This window comes from Typopeltis vanoorti, chromosome 13 (assembly GCF_054136105.1).
Source record: "Typopeltis vanoorti isolate ZY-2024b chromosome 13, IOZ_Tvanoo_1.0, whole genome shotgun sequence".
NCBI lineage: Eukaryota > Metazoa > Arthropoda > Arachnida > Uropygi > Thelyphonidae > Typopeltis > Typopeltis vanoorti.
The window spans coordinates 117,256,261-117,276,021 of NC_143561.1; the positions used below are offsets into that span (position 1 = coordinate 117,256,261).

General features: G+C 36.0%; 1 protein-coding gene across 2 annotated transcripts in view; it reads right to left on the bottom strand.

Moving 5' to 3' along the window:
- The window catches only part of LOC150100492 (tetraspanin-6-like), a 127,357-nt gene that overhangs the window by 33,688 nt on the left and 73,908 nt on the right, over positions 1–19,761 (bottom strand). For both annotated transcript variants that reach the window (XM_090402589.1, XM_090402588.1), the window contains exon 5: positions 13,740–13,892. In XM_090402589.1, coding sequence (XP_090258715.1) covers positions 13,740–13,892 — 153 coding nt within the window. The remainder of the gene's footprint in view (positions 1–13,739; positions 13,893–19,761) is intronic.

Here is a 19,761-nt window from a genome sequence, read left to right on the forward strand (position 1 = left end):
AAAGTGATGCTTGTAGGACTTCATGTAGCTTCTTTCCTTTGCAAAAACAAAGCTTTCCTTTGTTTCTGCATAGCAACGTGATCCTGTCCATGATCGTATATCTTCAAACCATGTCCTTCATTTTTTACCTCTTGATCCTTTTCCCATAAAATTGTTGGTATCATATGTCCTGCTGAACCTCTCAGTACATGCCAATCTAATTTTTCTCTAGATCATTTCCTGTAATAAAAATCTGTGTTCTCATTCTCTGTAGAAATCTGTATTTTCATGTAATCTGTCCATGAGATTTTCAGAGCTCTCCTATAGCACCACATTTCAAAGGCTATTATCTGTTATCTTATGCTCTTCTTGAATACCCCCAGTCTCACTTCCATAAATGAAAACTGGGAACACTAATGTTCTTATCATTCTTTTGTCTTGATACTCACAGAACTTCCAATAAGATCTTTATTTTTCCAGAAGGCATCTTTAGCTATGGATGTTCTTATTTTTTTTTTTTTTTTTTATTTCTTCATCTTTCTTTCCATCTGCAGTAAAGTAGGTGTCTAAATATTTGTATTCTGCTGTATGTTCAAAACTGGTCAACCCTTGCCAAGAACAGAAAAAGGTGGAAGGAACTGGAGGAGGCCTTTGTCCAGCAATGGACAGAAAATGGCTGAAAAGAAGAAGTATGTTCAATTTTCATATTGTTTATGAATATTTCTGGCTTGGATCTGTTTTCTTTTGAGATTTTTCATAAATTTGGTCTTTTTTTTGCATTTATATCTAATCCAAACTCTTGACCTTTTTCAATTAATAGCTGCAGTAATTTGATTAATTTGTTTGTTTTCTGCTATTAGAATGGTATCATCAGCATCTATAAGATTGTAGGACTTGCAGAACCAGAAATGATTTCTTATGTTTGTTTACTAATGCCAGAAGTATTAAATAAGGAGAATCACATTGCTGCCTTGAGTTTCACCAAAAAAATTATTGGTATAAGCGAGGATGACAACCTGACAGGAATGATGAATGGATATATTTTTCGTGAAGATAGACAGGGAAGAGTTCTGTGGGTGGTAGCAAATGACTTGTGCCCATCTAAGGTAAATTTGTAAGGTGCAAATAGTGGCTGCGGTTTTGGGGCAGTACAGCATGAGGTTGAGGTGAACTGGATGAAATATTTACTTGGGTGTTGCTATAGACCTTGTAATATGAAGGAAGGTAATCAAAAGAAAATGTAAAGGAAAATTAGCCAGGTTAGCAAGAAATGAGTGTTCATTATGGGTGATGAAGTCTGGTAATATATACTGGAATCAAGAGATTATCTGGGGTTTATATAAGAAAAAGTCAGAGCATGTGTATAATATCACATATGCGAGATGTGTAAAATATCACATATCTCAGTCACAGAAGTACAGTAGGAGGAAACACTTTACAGTTCAGATGTGGGAACAGATATATAATTAACTAATTTAAAATTAAATAATTAACAGCTTATTTATTCGTATGGCATGAATATCAAAACATGCAGTACAATACACTTTAATAACATATAAAATTAAAAGTCAAAAGTCATTTTAAAAACCAATAAAATTAAAAGGTTACATCCATATTGGTCAGATAGTTCATAGCTTTGGGTGTAGCACTTAAGAAGTCCAATTTGTCTCCTGAATATGCTCTGAGATAACACTGAGTCACAATATGGTTCACAGTTTGTCTCTGAGCTCCACAATCACAATGTGGGGATGGTCGTTTACCCCATTTAAAAAGCATGTCTGCACATACACCATGACCAGTTCGTATTCTATTAAGCTGAGTCCAGGATTTTCGTGGGAAGTGTGGGCAAGCATCAAAACTTTCTTGAGAGAAAATTTTGTGATGTCATCTGTATGGCTCTCCCACTGTTCTTGCCACTTTTGCTTCAAGTCAAAGTTAGAATGTAGTAGCAGGTGGGCTAATTGTAGTGGTGGATGTCTTGATCTCAATCGTCATACACTTAAGTCTGGGAGATCTAAATGTATTGGTAAGGCTGTGTTCTCCAAGATTTTCTTATTCTCATGTAAGAGAGCCTTAGTCCTGTGCAGATTCGGTGGAACAATGTTACTAAGAGCTGGAAGCCAGTGTGTGGGCGTTGATTTAATTGTGCCAGAAATCAGTCTCATTGTATTATTTAGTTGGCTATCACCAAGTTTAACATGTGTGCTATTTAGCCACACTGGTGAGCAATTAACAGCTAATTATACATTACTCCCAACACCTCTTAACTCTAATAGAGTTTCCTATCTGTACAGCTGTGACTAAGATATGTGATATTATAAGCATGCTGTATGACTCGTTCTGCATTTAGAATTTAAATGTTGTTACCAGTTCTTCTGCCTTCTCCCTAAAAGAAGTTTATGAGATACTGAGCAAACATACAATACATTAATACTGTAAGTGAGCTAAGGATTTTTTTTATTATTTATTTATTTTTACAAGATCCAGAAATAGTGTAGTTCCAAACATGGAACTTCAAGTCACTTCAGACTCTAACAAGCAAGCTGGTCTCACAACAGGTAACGAAATTGATTTCCCCCCTGAAGTTACAAATAAGTATGCTCATAGTGAAATTTGAACTTATGACCTACTGGGTAGAGTGTAATATTATTCACTTAGCCAACAAAGGCTGGCATTGGACAACTAGACAGATAATTACATGATACAACCAGAGTCTGAACAAGCACAGTGAAAAATCCCAAAATAAAATCAGCATCCCTTATCTATATTCATGATCAGCTCCAATCCCTAAATCCTAGAAAAAAAAAAAAGGCTTGCTTAACGTAGTGATCTTATTTATTATTACTCAACTGGCAGGCCAGCCTATATTAGGATTAGAGAACATTAAGATCACATTCGGTTTATATGTGAGCGAGCACACAAATACAAAATTGTGTTTAGCATCTCTGTGTTAATTTAAGTAGTGTGCCCAGGTTATTCTACTTGCAGAGTCAAACAAGTAGACATGGATCAACTAATTCAGTCACATCATTCTCAAAAAAAAAAAACTAGTAATTAAAATCCTTATTGTGAGTACAGTGGTTAGAAAATCTATGGAACAAAGGTAGGCAGTATAGCCCTTCAACATGCACAGGAATTACCCACCGATGGTATCTGCAGTAAACTACTTCAATACCATGTTTGTCAAAAAATGTAAGAACTATAAAGGTAAGGCCTGCGATAAAAACAATGTCATGAATACATTCACCCTATGTGCACTGATTTGTCTGAAACTACAGAAAGACATCAAAAAAGAAGAAAATGAATTGGAAAAGCCAGAGTTGCACCAATAGAAACCCTTCCCCCCAATACATGATATACCCTGTACAGAAAACAGAAATATTCACAAGCACAGTCCCACCAAAGCTAAATAGGGAAGATGGCGAAAGTATAGCAGAACTAAAATAATTCTTCCAAAAATTTGGGGGAGTAAATACAAGAAGACATAACTGGCATAAAAGAAAAAGGAATTCAGTTTTAGCTGTATTCAAGATCTAAACAGCAAAAATGCAGAACTGGCCAATGAAAATGAACTATTAAACAATGGGTTTTAGCAATTTATCATGTCCATTATGACCCAACTAACACATCCTTAACATAACTAAACAATATTCTAAATTCATCAAAACACAATAACATTTTAATAGGCACATTAAATTGGGACCTATGCAAAAATGAAAATACCACAGAGAAATATAAAAACATTGTACTCCCATGGTTCTGTAGATTATGTATTTGATAGCATGAGGGAGGTGAACAACTCAGTAAGTTGTATTAATCATGTAGAATGTACAAGAAAGATTTTTATGTTATAGGGCAACACACTTTAATCAATTGTTTTTGGTTGATTTATGATAATGCCATGATTAAAACTACATTAGTGAAGAGAAGACATATATTACAATGATTAATAAACTTACATCATGGACCTATCTTGGTAGTGTAAATTTCTGGATGTAGAGAAACAACATGGAAAATAGGTAATCTACTAACCTGATCATCATACAAAAACATTTCCACTGTTTCCATTCCCAGTCACAGGTTTCTCAGAAAAGTATTCTAGGAGTCTCTGTTCCTAAACTCTCTGAAATACCAGTTTTTTTCTCTTAGTCCAGCTAACAGTGTCAAATTCCTGATAAGAACTCTCAGAGGATGTAAAGGTTAAACATTACATTTCTAACTTCCTGGTAACAATTTTCCTCCAAATTAATCTGTTTTCTGCCAATAGAGCAATATTACGAGATCTTATATTCCACTCTTCTATGGCACTTCTTACCATATCAATCCACCTAGTCGAGTCTTCTTCCTACCATACTGGAAAAACTTTTGCTAACCTTTCTTTTGCCATTCTGTGTTTAAGACCATACCACCTGAAATTAGCAATGCTAACACATGTATTCATGAATGTTAACAATGTCAAGTTCTTTCCTAATATCTTTCTCAGAAACTTATCTATGGTCTGCAGTCTTTGATCAAGTGTTTCTTCTAACACATCTCCCAGATATGTAACTTAAAATTTATTTGAACACTATTGTATACAGCTAGTTAAATGTTTTGACTAATTTCTCATTTATTTCATATAAATTTATTCAGTTGATTTCTTACCATACCTGCTTTGCTAATTCGGTTGCCTTATTTTCATATTTAATTTGCTATCTTCACCAAAAATAAAAATCTGAAATATTTTACTTACACTATAATTCTCCATTAATTTTTATTGCCGATTTTCATACCAAATTTATTACAGCAGTCAATCAATTTAGTTAGGAAATTTGCAGCTTTGTATTGATTTAATTTAGATGTATAATATTATTTGAATAAAGTAAAGAGCTTAGATTAACATGTCCAATTTGATATCAGGTTTAATGCCACTTTCCTTTTCATACTGTGATCCATACAGATGAATAACAGTGGAGATAATATGCACTCTTGTCCCACATTTGATTTAACATCGGGTCACCTTCCTGTTGCCTCATTCAGTTCTAACTGCTGAGTTATAACTCCAATCTATCCACACAAGGAATTGTGTGGATAGATTGGATCACATTAAGTCAATCATTATCAAATATGTAAGATACAGAACCATGGGAGTACGTTTTTATATTTCTTTGTGGTGTTTTCATTTTTGCACTGGTCCCAATTTAATGTGCCTACTAAAACACACATCTCTCAGACAAAGCATTCACAACTGACACTCTGGCAACCCATTCCACTCATTTAAAACACTCAAAAAAATCTAGTCCTCACATCCCTACTAACCACATCTTTATTCAACTTCTAGGGATGATCCCTTCATCTGGGTTCTAAGCCAAGTGCTGAAACATTTCCCCTGCATCTATCCTATAAAACCCTTTAAGCAACTTAAATTTCCATCATATCCCCCCTCTTTTTCTCATATCAACCAACTTCTGCAATTCATACACCTTCGATCTATCCTCATTGGGAACATTCCACAGGCCACTCACCTCTGAATCTTCTTCACCGTTTCATCATTCCCAAGAATCCCAGAGTACCAGACTTGAGCACAGTAGTCTGGATGTGGACATATCCAAGTCTTATAGAGAAGAATATCAACTTGCTTATTTCTACTTGTTAATGTGTTCTTCAATAGCTAAGTAATCTTATAGGCTACCTTCTATGTCCTCTAAACTTTAACTCAGTCTACAACCACTCCTAAATCTCTAGCTTCATCTATTTCCTGGAGTACAGTGCCATCAATGTGATACATGGCTTGTAATCTATTTATCTCAAAATGCATACCTTTACATTTCTCGACATCAAACTGACAACCATTAAATTTTGTCCATACTGACAGCTTATTTAAATCGTCCTGTAAGCTCACTCCATATCACCTTGATTAACTATTACTCTACATGGAAAACCTTAAAGTGCATAATATTTGAACCTCTAATTAGCCTGAACCCAGCTCGTTCTTCTCCTAGTTTTCCTTCCACAATTTTTCTCAACCTTTCCACTTGTATAAATATTACCAGGCATGCTCAATAAGGAAATTCCTCTAATTCTTACATTGTTTTAGTACTCATTTTTATACATGGTTACCATGAGAACTCTTATGCCAATCATCTGGACTGTCACCTTCTTCTAAATTATACAATGCAACCACTGTATAAACTTTCATACATTCATATTTGATTATATCTGATTGAATATCATCTCCAGCTGTCTTTCCACCTTTCAGTTTTTTGATGGCTTTTTCCTACCTCAATTTTGACTAATATTGATATGTAGTCCTGATTGCATTTCTCTTAAATGTTTTTTCCACCATTGGAGATATCAATCTCGGCTCTTTACTTTATGCAAATGATGTAATACTTCTAAATAAATGTGGTACAAGTCTGCAAGATTCCCTGACTAAACTGAATAACTGTTTAATAAATATGATATGAAGGTCAACAATAACAAGACAAAGACAATGAAATTAGGCAGAAGCATTGAAAATATCAACTGCATTGTGAATGAAAAACCTATAGTAAAACATTTCAGCTACTTAGGTAGATTTTTAGTGAAGATGAAAAATTAAATATGAAAATGGACAACAGAATCAACAAAGCTGGTATGGCAGGATGTCGACTGGATAAATTTATATGGAATAAGAGAGAATTTAGAAAAAATACTAAATTTAGCTGTATAGAAGAAAGTGTTCAAACCCATTCTAATTTAAGGATCTGAGAGATGGGTTAGAAATAAAACACTTGACCAAAGACTAGAGACCGCAGATATGAGAGTCCCGAGAAAGATTAGGGGTGTGAACAGATGGCATCAATGGCAATATCATTAAAAATGAAGACATTAGAAAAGAACTCTACATTGTTAGCATCCAGGAATGTGTTAGCAGAGTTAATCTCAGGTGGTATAGTCACTTAAATAAATTGGAAAAGAAAAGATTAGCAAAACAAGTGTTCTCTGCCAGGTTGGCAGGAAAAAGACGCAGAGGAAGACCAAGATGGGTGAATTGATACAGTAAAAAAAGATTAAAATATAAGATCTGACAATGTTGGAGTCTTGACAGATAATAGATTGATTTGGAGGAAAATTGTTGATAGGAAGTCAGTAATGATATAAGTTTTTCATGTAGTACTATCATATCCTATACACCCCAGGAATGTGTTAGCAGAGCTAATCTCAGGTGGTATAGTCACTTAAATAGAATGGAAAAGAAAAGATTAACAAAACAAGTGTTCTCTGCCAGGTTGGCAGGAAAAAGACCCAGAGGAAGACCAAGATGTAGGTGAATTGATACAGTAAAAAAAGGCTTAGAAGATTAAAATATAAGATCTGATAATGCTGGAGTCTTGACAGATAACAGATTGATTTGGAGGAAAATTGTTGATAGGAAGTCAGTAATGATGTAAATTTTTCATGTAGTACTATCATATCCTATACACCCCCTTGAAGGTACATGTCAGGAATTTGATGATGAAACTCAGTTTTTTTTTTTTGACCATGCAACCAAAGAAAATTGATCACACAGCTCAGTATTTCAGACAATGCTAAAAATGTTAGGGACTCAAGATTTATTTATTTTTTTTTTTATAAAGAAACCATCCATGAGAGGTTGGTCAATCTATAGCATGCTAGTATTGTGGATGGGCAATAAGGAACTTATTCACATTTGTCTTGAAAAGCTGTGGTTGTATTCCTTGGGGAAACACATGGTGGAAGAGTTAAACAAAGAAGAAAAGAAGTTGGGGGTGCTTAAGGGTCAAAGCTGTATAACTGAGAGGAGACCTCCAAATAACCTTTAAAGGAATGCGGAGAACCGACCAGGGCTTCTGACCTAATGTCCAATCCTCACCTTCTCATGGTGCACCCTGTTGGGTATCTACCTGGATACTGAACAAACGAGGATGGGCTGGCAATTTGGGATTTAGCCGACCAAATTGTATTCTTATTGGTTAAGACGAAATAAAAAATGATGGTACAACATGACAAAATTTCATGCCGGCTGGGGCATCACCTGGTTAAACAAGGCCCCCGTTGTTTTCGCCAGGGAACAAGGGCAAACAGCGAAAAGTCAGCTACTGGAAAAAATCTGAAAACAAACCCAAACTCAACATCACCAGAGTTAAAGATCGGTACTATCAACGTAAGAAGCCTGAATGGCAAAGAAATGGAGCTAGCTGAGGAATTAGATAAGTACCAGATCGACATAATAGGGGTGACTGAAACAAAAAAGACAAAAACTGGTGAGATCATTCTGAGCAATAAATACAAAATGTTATATTCAGGCAATGACAATCAAGGAAAAGAAGGGGTAGCCATAGTATTCAATACAAAATACGAGGCTAATCTTCTTGATGGCAGGCAATCTCAAGTAGAGTAATGTGGGCAAATATGAGAATGGGGAACTGGACAATGACACTTATTTGTGCCTATGGTTCCACAGAAGGTTCTACTAAGATAGAAGTGGAGGAATTTTTTGAGGCTTTAGAAAAAGCAACTGACACAATGAAAAAGGAAAAGTTGGTCCTTGTTGGTGATCTAAATAGCACAGTAGGAAGCGATTGTTAGATATAGAAAAATGTTTTGGGAAAATTTGGAGAAAAGAGCAAAGCTAATAATAATGGCAAATATCTGTTGGATTTCTGCTCAGGACATGGACTGGTTATTACTAACACCATGTTCCAACATAAAAATGTGCACAAATTCACATGGAGAGAAGAGGCTAAGAATAAGAAAAGTCTCATTGACTATGTCATTGTTGATAGTGATGTTTTCTCCCTTGTGCAGGACACCAGAGTGTACAGAGGATTTGAAATTGGGAAGTGATCACCATTTAGTCTTGAGCAGGATAAAATTGAATTTATTATTGAAAAGAATAACATGTAAGAAAGTTTTAAAGCGAATTAAAGTTAAGCAGCTCTCAGATGTGAACTGTAGACTAAAATACACAAAGATTATTGAAGAAAAAATGAAAGAGTTTGAGAACAGGAACCTAACCTTGGAAATTCAGTGGCAAGCTTTGAAAAAAGCCCTGATTCATTCAGCCAGAGAGGCATGTGGTGAGGTTGTCTGCAAGGATAGAAAAATCAGAACTCCACATGGTGGACTCAGGAAGTTAAAGAGGCAGTGAAGGAAAAGAAGAAACCATATCAAAAGTTCCTGGCAAATAAGTCAGCTTTTGCTTTTAGATAATATAGAGACAAATGCAAGAATGCTAAACACTGTGTAAAACTAGCTAAACAAAAGTCATGAGAGGACTTTGGCAAGAATATAGAAAATAAATATCAAGAAGGTGGCAAAATATTCTGGGGGTTGTTGAAGAAGCTTAGGAATGGAGGAAAGAGTACTGTAAAAAGGAGTTAGAGATGATAACGGTGACATGAAAACGGGAGAAAAAGATTTCCTCGAAGTATGGAGTAATTACTTTGAAAAACTGCTAAATGAAACAAGCAGTGATGACAGCACAGTGGTAAAAAACACTGCCCACGCATGCAGTCAGGAATACATATCCATACCTGAAGTAGAAAAAGCCATCAAAGGCTTGAAATGTGGAAAGGCAGCAGGAGTAGATGATATTCGACCAGAAATGCTGAAGTATGGTGGTATAAGAGTCTTACAGCGGCTGCACTGCATAGTTCAGAAAGCCTACACAGAGGGACGAATTCCCGATGATTGGAGTAGAGCTCTCATAGTACCCATATATAAAAAGGGAAATAAAACTGAATGTGAGAATTACAGAGGTATTTCCCTACTGAGTGTACCTGGCAAGATCTATGAAAGTATACTTGAGAAATGGTTCAGAAGAATTGTGCAAGAAAAGCTTGGTGAAGAACAAGCTGCATTCAGGCCAAATAGAGGCTGTCAGGATCAGATCTTCACTTTACGACAAATAGTCGAGAAAGCATGGGAATATAACAAAGATCTGTATTTAAGTTTTGTCGATTTGGAAAAGGCATATGACAAGGTGCCAAGAGAGAAGCTATTCAATACGCTGCAGTTATATGGTGTCAATGGGGCATTATATCAAGCAATACTTAGTTTTTATTTGAGTTGTGAGTCAGCAGTTAGAATTGAAGGAAGTACAGGAAGATGGTTTAATGTTAAATCTGGTGTGAGACAAGGATGTACATTATCCCCTCTGTTATTCATTATCTATATGGATCACATTATGAAGGAATGCGGTATTAAACCTGATATCAAAATTGGAGATGTTAATGTCAGCTCTTTGCTTTATGCGGACGATGTTATATTTCTAACATCGTGTGCTACAAGTTTGCAAGATTCTCCGACTAAATTGAATAGCTGTTGTAATAGATATGGTATGAAGATCAGCAATAAAAAGACAAAGACGATGAAAATAGCCAGAATCGTTGAAAATGTCAACTGTGTTGTGAATGGAAAACCTATGAAAAGTAAACATTTCAGCTACTTAGGCAAGATTTTTACTGAAGATGGTAAATTAAATATAGAAATAGACAACAGAATCAGCAAAGCTGGTATGGTGGGAAGTCAGTTGAATAAATTCATATGGAAGAAGAGAGAAATTAGTCAGAACACTAAATTAGCTGTATACAAGACAGTGTTCAAACCAGTTTTAATCTACGGATCTGAGAGCTAGGTCAGAAGTAAAACACTTGACCAAAGACCATAGATATGAGAGTCCTGAGAGAGATTATAGGCGTGAACAGATGGCATCAATGGCAATATCATATTAAAAACGAGGATATTAGGAAAGAACTTGACATTGTCAGCATCCAGGAATGCGTTAGCAGAGCTAATCGCAGGTGGTATGGTCACTTAAACAGAATGGGCAAAGAAAGATTAGCAAATCAAGTGTTCTTTGCCAGGTTGGCAGCAAAACGACCCAGAGGAAGACCAAGATATAGGTGGATTGATACGGTACAAAGTGTCTTAGACGATAGAAATATAAGATTTGATAATGTTGGAGTCTTGACAAGTAACAGACTGATTTGGAGGAAAATTTTAGATAGGAAGTTGGTAATGATATAATTTTTTTCATGTAGTACTATCATATCCTGTACACCCCTTGAGGGTACATGGCAGGAATTTGATGATCAGAAAAGAAGTTTGTTCTATGGGTTTGGAACTGAACTGTGAGAGGATGTTGGTCAGCTGATGCATGGGTTTAGACAGATTTACAAGAGGGTGGGAGAATTATTGATGCCAATTCTGATGAACAGCGACCATAGAAATATTTATACAAGAAGCAGGCTGCGGAGACTGAATGCCTGTACGAAAGTGCAAAAGATACACTAAGTTCTTGAACAAAAACAGCACCTATCAGTTAACCTGAATTAAGAAATATTCACAAAAAAGCATTGCTTTTCCTGGTAAATAGAATATTTGAACAGAGGATTATCACACTCATAGTATAGATACATGATAGCAAGCAGTTCTTATCCATGATATTTCAATTATTGTATACTTCATATCCATATTCCAGTTAATATGGACATTTGTAAAAGATGACGGATAGAGAATCAATCTTCCTATTGGTCTTCTCTGTGTAGAATGAAAACTGTCAGCTGTAGCCTGCTGTCTTGGAACAAAGTGTATTGGTTTCTTTTCAGTTGAAGCTTGATTCTTTGATGGAAAGAATTAGTTTGGAGTAAATCTTGTGAACTGAGAGTAAAAAAGTTCTGAATTGCAAAAAATGTCATTTTGTAATGAGACCATAATGAAGAATGGAAAGTAAATAATTCAAACTCTGCTGCTCCAAAAATGTTTCATGTAGTGGACAGAGAGAATTAGAGATTTTTCTCTTCCATAGATGACTATGGTATATCAATTCTTTCTTTCTTTGCCTAGAACGTTCCATCTCATGCCACCTGTGACCTTTTATCAGAATGACAGCAGAATTCTTAAAAAAACTTAGATACCACAAAGGCAGCAGGTCTTGATGGAATTCGGTCCATTGCACTCAGCTGGCATGCACCGTCTAACATGGAAGCAAGCCTATATATACAGCCCCCACCCCCCCACCCCAAAGGTGATAAACATCTACCTAACTACTGAGCTTGATGGTAGACGTTTTAGCAGATAACCTTTTCCATTACTTTGGAGAAGGTTATCAAACACAGTCAATTCAACCCCCCCCTTTTTTTTTATGTGGTTCCCATCCAAGAAAGGTTATTTTTCCATTGTTTTAAAAATCAATTTTTTATTATTTATTTTTTTTTGTAATTATTATGCGGTCCATAAACCCTACTCTAAAGAACAAACACAACTTTTTCAACCACTTCAGACCAAGTAAGCAGGTTGGTGGTCTCACAAGGAGGTGAATTTCATCACCAGGTAATGAAATTCACCTCCCATCTGACGCCAATCAAAAACACCCATTCCTGCAGCAGGATTCGAACCCACAACCTGTTGGTTAGAGAGCAGGTATACCGACCACTCAGAAAACCAGGCCAACTTGGATAATTGCCATCTAATTAATGAACTTCAGAATCATTTTGTTAATCTATTTACAGAAGAGCTCCTAACATACATCTAGCACTTCTGGATTCATTCCAATGGAGGTGTGGAGAAACCTATGCCATTGCACTTGACATCTCCAAGGCTTTTGAGGGGGTCTGGAATAGAAGGCTTCTCAACAAATTACCATCATATGGACTACTTTTTTCCCCCCTTGTGTAATTGGATTGCCAGTTATTTCTCAGATCAATCTTTCATATAATGGTGGATGGTGTTCTATCTTATCACCTCTATGGTATCATCATCTTCCAAAAAACAGGGCATCCTTTTCTGCTCAAGATAGTACTTCTATTCTGACTTACTCTGTATAAATCTCAAATCCAGTCAATCTTAAAATACTGCTCTCATGTTTGGGATGGTACACCTAAGATCTCCCTAAAAATTCTTGATTCAGTTCAGTTAATGACACCTCTCACAGACTCTCTTCAACCACTTTCTCAAAGAAATTCTTTTACATATTTCCATGAACCTGATACTCTTAGTCATCTTTCATTCCATCAACCTCAGCCCTGTGAATCAGCTTCCCTATAAAGCATTTCCAAAGGTCTACAACTGCCAACAGTTTAAGAATAACAACAGATTACCTTGCTCCTGACCATTGCCCACACATGGCATTTAATTGTCACAAGCCTTGCTGCCTCTCATGTGGGGGAGTAATTTAAAAAAACTAATTCCAATATATGTAACTACAATTAACTCTTCACTTGAACAATGTAATGTCACTTAACTAAAGCTAAGGACATACTATAGTAATTAAAAGCGGTAACAACTGCAACCTATGATTTTATTCCACCTAGTGTTTCATTGCAAAAGACACTACACAACAGCAAAATATAAAGTACATATATGGCTGATCAATGTATCGCACACAAACTGAAATAATCCTATTTCTATGCAGGAACATATTGCAAACACCTCTTCAAAACAAAACTACTGGAGTGTAGTAATGCCATACAAATGAAATGAATTTAACAATGTTCCATGAACTAATACCAAAAAGACTGGGGTGTATGACTATACTTTGTAAAAATTGTAAGATATCCTGTAATAGTATATTTGTAAGAAAACCAGAAAAGATAACATTTCTCCATCTACAAATGCAATATTCATCAGATATTTAATTAGTAGTCAAACCTGTTGATTTTTATTCAATAAATGCTTCTCTTATACTAAGAGAAACTCCAGTCCTTTTTACAAAGGCGAATAGGAATTAAAACAATAATTAACGAGTATGGTATACATTTTTTCGAAGAACTTACCACTGTATAAACTGGTGTTTTATTTTCTTCTATGCATTTCTGTGTAACACATGTACAATTATCCTTATCACGGCAACAACTCTTTGGCACAGATGGCGGCTCTTTCAGGACATCAAACCAGTCTTTGTATCCCTTGACTCCACAGCATTTTAACTAATTATAAAGGAGGAAAAAAAAAAAAAAAAGAAGTGATTATAGCAATAACGCTATAATAAGCTATTTTCCCAGTCACTACAAATGCAATATAGCAAGTCAACTGTAAAATATCAACAAAATATAAATTTTATATAATAAAGATAATGACAAACAATCACAATTATTTCATCCACCATTTCATCAAGTTATCTCTATTTGTTATTCCCTTTGGTCTATGATTTCTTATCTTCCTGGGGTATTCTTTCATGTGAAGAGACACTGAAATATGTCTTCAACAAAGGAAACGACCAGAAATCCAACAAGTCACATCTAAAGAGAGGATGTTCCACAAATTTTAATCAGTTCTCTTCATTAACCACTGAAGTGCAATCATTCACTTCAGTGGTACATACTGTTCCTCAGCATGAAAAGAACAGATTTGTTTTAAAATGGATTAGATCAGAAGTCCCAGTTAGTTGGTCCTCATCTGCTTCTTGTCATTTGCTCATACAAATGTTTGTTCAGATCAGCCTGAAAGGATTCTCAGAAATAGATTTTATAAATAACAATGGCCAAGTGCAGGTAGCAACATGCATTGTCCTTCATAGAACACGAGGATGTAACTGATGTAACTACATCGATACCTTCAAGTGCAGAGGAATATGCACCTTCCTTGTGGTGAGTGGGCTGCAATCTTAAAGTAAAACAGAGCATGCACGCACACACACACACACACACACACATATATATATATATATATATATATATATATATATTACTGCCTGGTATAGTGCAAGTATTATGGTCAATTATGTTGAGTTGCAGCATTAAAAATTAGTTTCTGGGCTAAATCAAGAACCAGTTGAACAATGGCTTATAAAAAAATTGCTTTAGTTTGCAGCTAGGATGGAACTTGTAACGGTGTTTCTTTGGGGTGTCCAGGCATATGGAAGCAAACACTATTTCCACAGGACTACACACAAGAAGTGTACAATAATAAGACCACCATGCTGACTGCAAAAAATCCAATCTGGCAAGGAGGAGAGTATCACAGTTGTCAAAAATGGTTTGGAGATTAGAATTTAGGACAACAGAGGTTGTGGAGATAAGTAGTACAAGGTCTGTTGAACAAAAATGAGAAATGTAGTGTGCTGTCAACAAGCAAAGCTGTCTACTGGGTTGGAAGTCAACTAGAGCTAAAGAAAATACATTTTTACCTGAATAGGAACAAATTTTGATTATTATAGTCAAATGTGAACATAAATTTATTGCCAGCAAACTAACAAATTATATTACACAAAAATGTGTTATAAATTCCATACAAAGTAAATTGCAATACTTTTTGGCAAAAGTTGCAAATTTCCTAGGACAAGTTAAGGAATTAATGTACACTGCTTACAGAAAACTAAACAGACACATTTAAGTATGGAATATGACCACCCCAAACTGTGATGCAACTTGCGTCATACTATGCTTAGTACAAAGTGATTCAGGAGTTATTGAGGCAAACTGGTCCACTCCTCCTTCAGAGCCAGGATAATATCTTGTTTTCTGAAAGGAAAATTTGAGTGGCAATGCATCTCGCTATTGCATCCCAAATGTGTTCTATGGGGTCGGGATCTGTGGAGCGTGCTGGTTACTCGATTTGATTAATATCCTTGGTCTCCATTGCTCTAGACAAAGAATTCATTTTTATGGATGACAATGCCATAATGGAACAATTGAACATGACGTGCAACAACTTCATTACACTATCATTCACAAGTCAGTCCCTTTTTCTGGCACTTGTGGCTCAGTGCATCATTAAGCATAATGCCTCCCCAAATATGACCCCTAGCACCACTATATCTATCCCTTTCAAGAACATTCTCATGATGGTAAGCAGTGCCCTTTCACGCCACATCAAGTGTCATCTAGAATCAGAGGAAAGACTAAAATGACTCATCTGTAAAGAGCACATTAGTCAATTGGTATCTTGACAAATTTTTATGGATACAACACCAATGAAAACATGATTTACGATGAGCTGCAGATAAAAGGACGTATACTACAGTCTATTTGCATACCTGTGCTTGAATGGAGCAGACTTGCAAGCTGACCTGCCATGGTGCATCAATTACATTTAGCTGTTATAACCAAAAATCTGTCTTTGTGCTCTATGGTAGAGCGAGGGTGACCTCTTAGCAAATGCTTGCAACACATTCCACTGGTTTGAAATGCTGCCCTGAGCCTGGATACAATGCTATGTGAGATTCCAAACTCACTGCAATATCAGCAATTCTGTAGATCCAATAATTCAATAAGTGGACACCATTTTGAGCCCGGAGATTCTTCGCACCCCTGTCCCATTTAAGGGACGCCGGGAACTTGGGGCCAATTGTAAGGGTTTGCTCGCCATGGTGGTTGTTCTGGAGATAAGGTAGAGCAGTAGTTTCTCCGTTTGCTTTCTGCTCTGCAGTATTACAGACGTACACAATATAATCATATTGCCATCTGCAAATCTCTGATCACAAGCTTTTCCGTCATCATTTGCCTTCAACCTTGTGACAGTACTGACAATGCTGCTTCCCAATGTCAGGGGCAGTGACCCCAGCAGGTGCTTATTTAATGGCGGCACTACTCGCCATGTCACCGAGTTGTCATTGGGCTTTGTAAAGTTTTAAGTGAAACAGAGTTGCCACTTCTGCTTCCCCACACCCTGATAGCTCAGTCGCTGTTGTCCACGGCTGCTTATTCGCCAGATTGCTCTGCTTATATCGCAGCTAGCCTCCATATCTGAAGGCTGTTCCCCGATCCGCTACCTGGGGACGCACCTGGTAGTAGTCAGCTCTGCCCCGGGAATAATTCAATAATTACTGAATAATTCTTCCTTACATGAAATCATCTAGATAATATCACTGAGACATTACAAGATATCCAAGTTCGCAACTTTATTCCTTCACAAAACGAGCTTCCTTCAAACACAATTTGCTTAGCGCAGCCTTTTGCCTTTTATCCTGTTAAGTGCTACCACATGACCCCTTCGCATGCGATTTGAAAATTTGAATGTGTATCCACTTTCTACTCGAAATCATCAGTTATGCAAACTGTCATAAGCTAATTCATCTGAATTTGCAGTTGGAATCTTCAAAAATGGTGTTAGGCCTTAGATTTTTGGACACTAGTGTAGATATGAGTAACATGTTATCTAGAACAAGTATTTTGAAAGATTTCTATGAATTCTTCAGCTTCAATACGTGAAGACTTCTTGCTTCTCATTGCTAATCGTGAGTCTGATACCATGACACCACTGAACCTGAACCTAACCAATTTCCAGATTTCTCATTATATTGCATGTTATATACAGAATTCAGGATACTGTTCTCTAATGAAGATAATGTAAGGTGATATATATTAACTGAGTTAATATAAAATTTATATAATATTAAAGAAGAAAATTACCTAATTTTTGTTTGTAATGCAAAATTTGGAAAATGAACACAGTATACAATAAAGTTGAAGTATAAAAAACAGTATTCAAAAATAACTGTTAACTGAGAAGTAATAAATATATGTATCTTAAGGAATACTTTAAAAATAAAGCCTAAACAAATTAATAGAAAATACAAATTTGCACTTGTCAATAGGCAAGTAACAAAATGGAAATTTTTGCTAAGAAACGAGATATTTCTTTTAGTTTTGTAGTACACAAGTGGTAGAATGCACTGATGTCTCATTTTGTGCATTACTGAAATCTTATTTTAGAAAGGAAAATCAGCCAAATTCTTTTACATGTACCATGAAATTCTTTCATTTAACACAGCACAAATGGCAAAAAGGCTATATTTAAATGCTTGTAATCTTTGTTTTACAAAGTCAGAATAAACATCAACGTTTCATAGCCAACTAATAACAAACAAAAGGAGTTTGTACTACAAAACAGTAAATTAATGAAAAGAATAAACATTAATATTGCATAGCCAAGTACTGTAAAACAGAGTTACCACCATGTAACTCAACTATGCAATTCGGCTTATAGATGACAATTCCCTCCAAGTCTCACTTCAACCTCTCACAGATTCAATGTTTCAGTTCTGTCTCCCTCTTCTACAGAAACTTCCATAGCCACTGTTCCAATGAACTGGCAAACATTCCTCCTCTTGCTGCCGAACATCCCATTTGAAGTTCAGAAGCAAATACAGGATGGCCATAATCAAAGAGGAAGTGTTCAGAGTCCTGTAACGAAAAATTGTGTATTGGATGAAAGTCAACTAAACTTGGTGTAAGTACGCTCTGGAACATGGGGTTTTCATTTACAGAAGATAAAAAACAGTACAAATGTCTGACAGAAGGGGACAATTGGTACTATAAGTGTGTGGTTTGGGATTAATTAAACAGCAATGGCTAGAAGAGAAACAACAAATTAATTTTCATGTTCATATAACTTACACTATGCCATTCTGTGAATGACATTTTCAACAGCAGAATGAACAGATCTGCATTGATATGCTTCACATGTTGCGTTATTCTGTCTTTCAAGGTTGCTAAAATCAGGAACGTGTCGTTCATACACCATGCATTTCAGGTAGCCCACAACCCAAAGTCACAGGGTTTAAGAGATCAGGCAAACGAAGTAGTCATGCAATGGGAAATAAACAACTAATCATTCTGTATTCCTTGAAGTGTTTTCATAGAATTCGCTGGACCAACAATCCAATGTGAAGTGGTGCTTCATCCTGCATGAATATGGAAGAGTCGAGGAATCTTTGCAGCTGCTGCAGTTGTTGAACAACAAAGTTGCACAGCATCTCTTAATACCTAATAGCCGATACAGTACAAGTCACTGATCCTGTCAGGCAAAAGTACAGACTGATAACAAACGATGCAATGACTTTCGGTGAGTGTAAAGATGGTCTGATGGAAGATGAGGGTTATTTGCAGCCCAAATGCACCAATTGTGTGAGTTAACACTACCTTTCAGATAAAAATGTGTCTCATCACTCCAAAAGATTTTCCCACAGCCATATTTGCATTCTTAGCTCAAAATCTCAGCATTTGAAGCAGGATTTTCCAAACAGTTGCGTATGGGATGTCCAGTTGCTTGGATATTGCCCAAGTGCTACTGGACCCTTGTTTCACAACAGTAGTTGCAATTTAGTCAACTTAGGAATAATCTGTTTGCACCTTTGTTCTGGTTTCATTGGTAAAGATCTATTTTCAAATCGTAAAATCATTTTTCTATGGTTTGTTACTCTCAATGGACCTTTTCTCCTATCCTTCAAACGCCGGAATTCTTAAAGTGCAGCATCAGAGTTGCTGCATTGTTAATAAGTAAAGTTTGACTAGCAATGCATATTCCAGTAACGGGGGATCCATGGCACTTCAGTCTTATCAGAATTATGCGAATCCATTTCTGTCATTCTTATATCCACTAACTCAGTGTTTCTCAATCTGTGATCCATGAAGATGTGACAGGTAGTCTGCAGGCAGACTTAAATAAATATTAATTATCCAAACCAAACAAATTAAAATTATTGAAATAAAATGGATACTTAAAAAACCAAATAGTGGCAGAATGTTCAATTCCATGAACATTCTGTCACTACAATAAACAATAATTTGTAGCTGCAGAATGATGAGTAATAAAAGAGGGGTGAAGTGAACAACAATATGGCTTTATTGCTTCCACCTTCCATTGTTGTTTTGTCAGATTTGAAGTAAACATAAGTTATCCACATTTCAACCAACTGTTTGTTGTTTATTGATTTTTATTATTGAAGGTTTTCCTCCTTCAACCAAGGCTCAGTATACCTTCAAAAGCACTAGGTGATACTTGAACAAAGTTTGTTAGTTAACCTCAGTATTTATATATTTCTTGGAAATGTTTTTTTAATAATGAAAAAGTGGC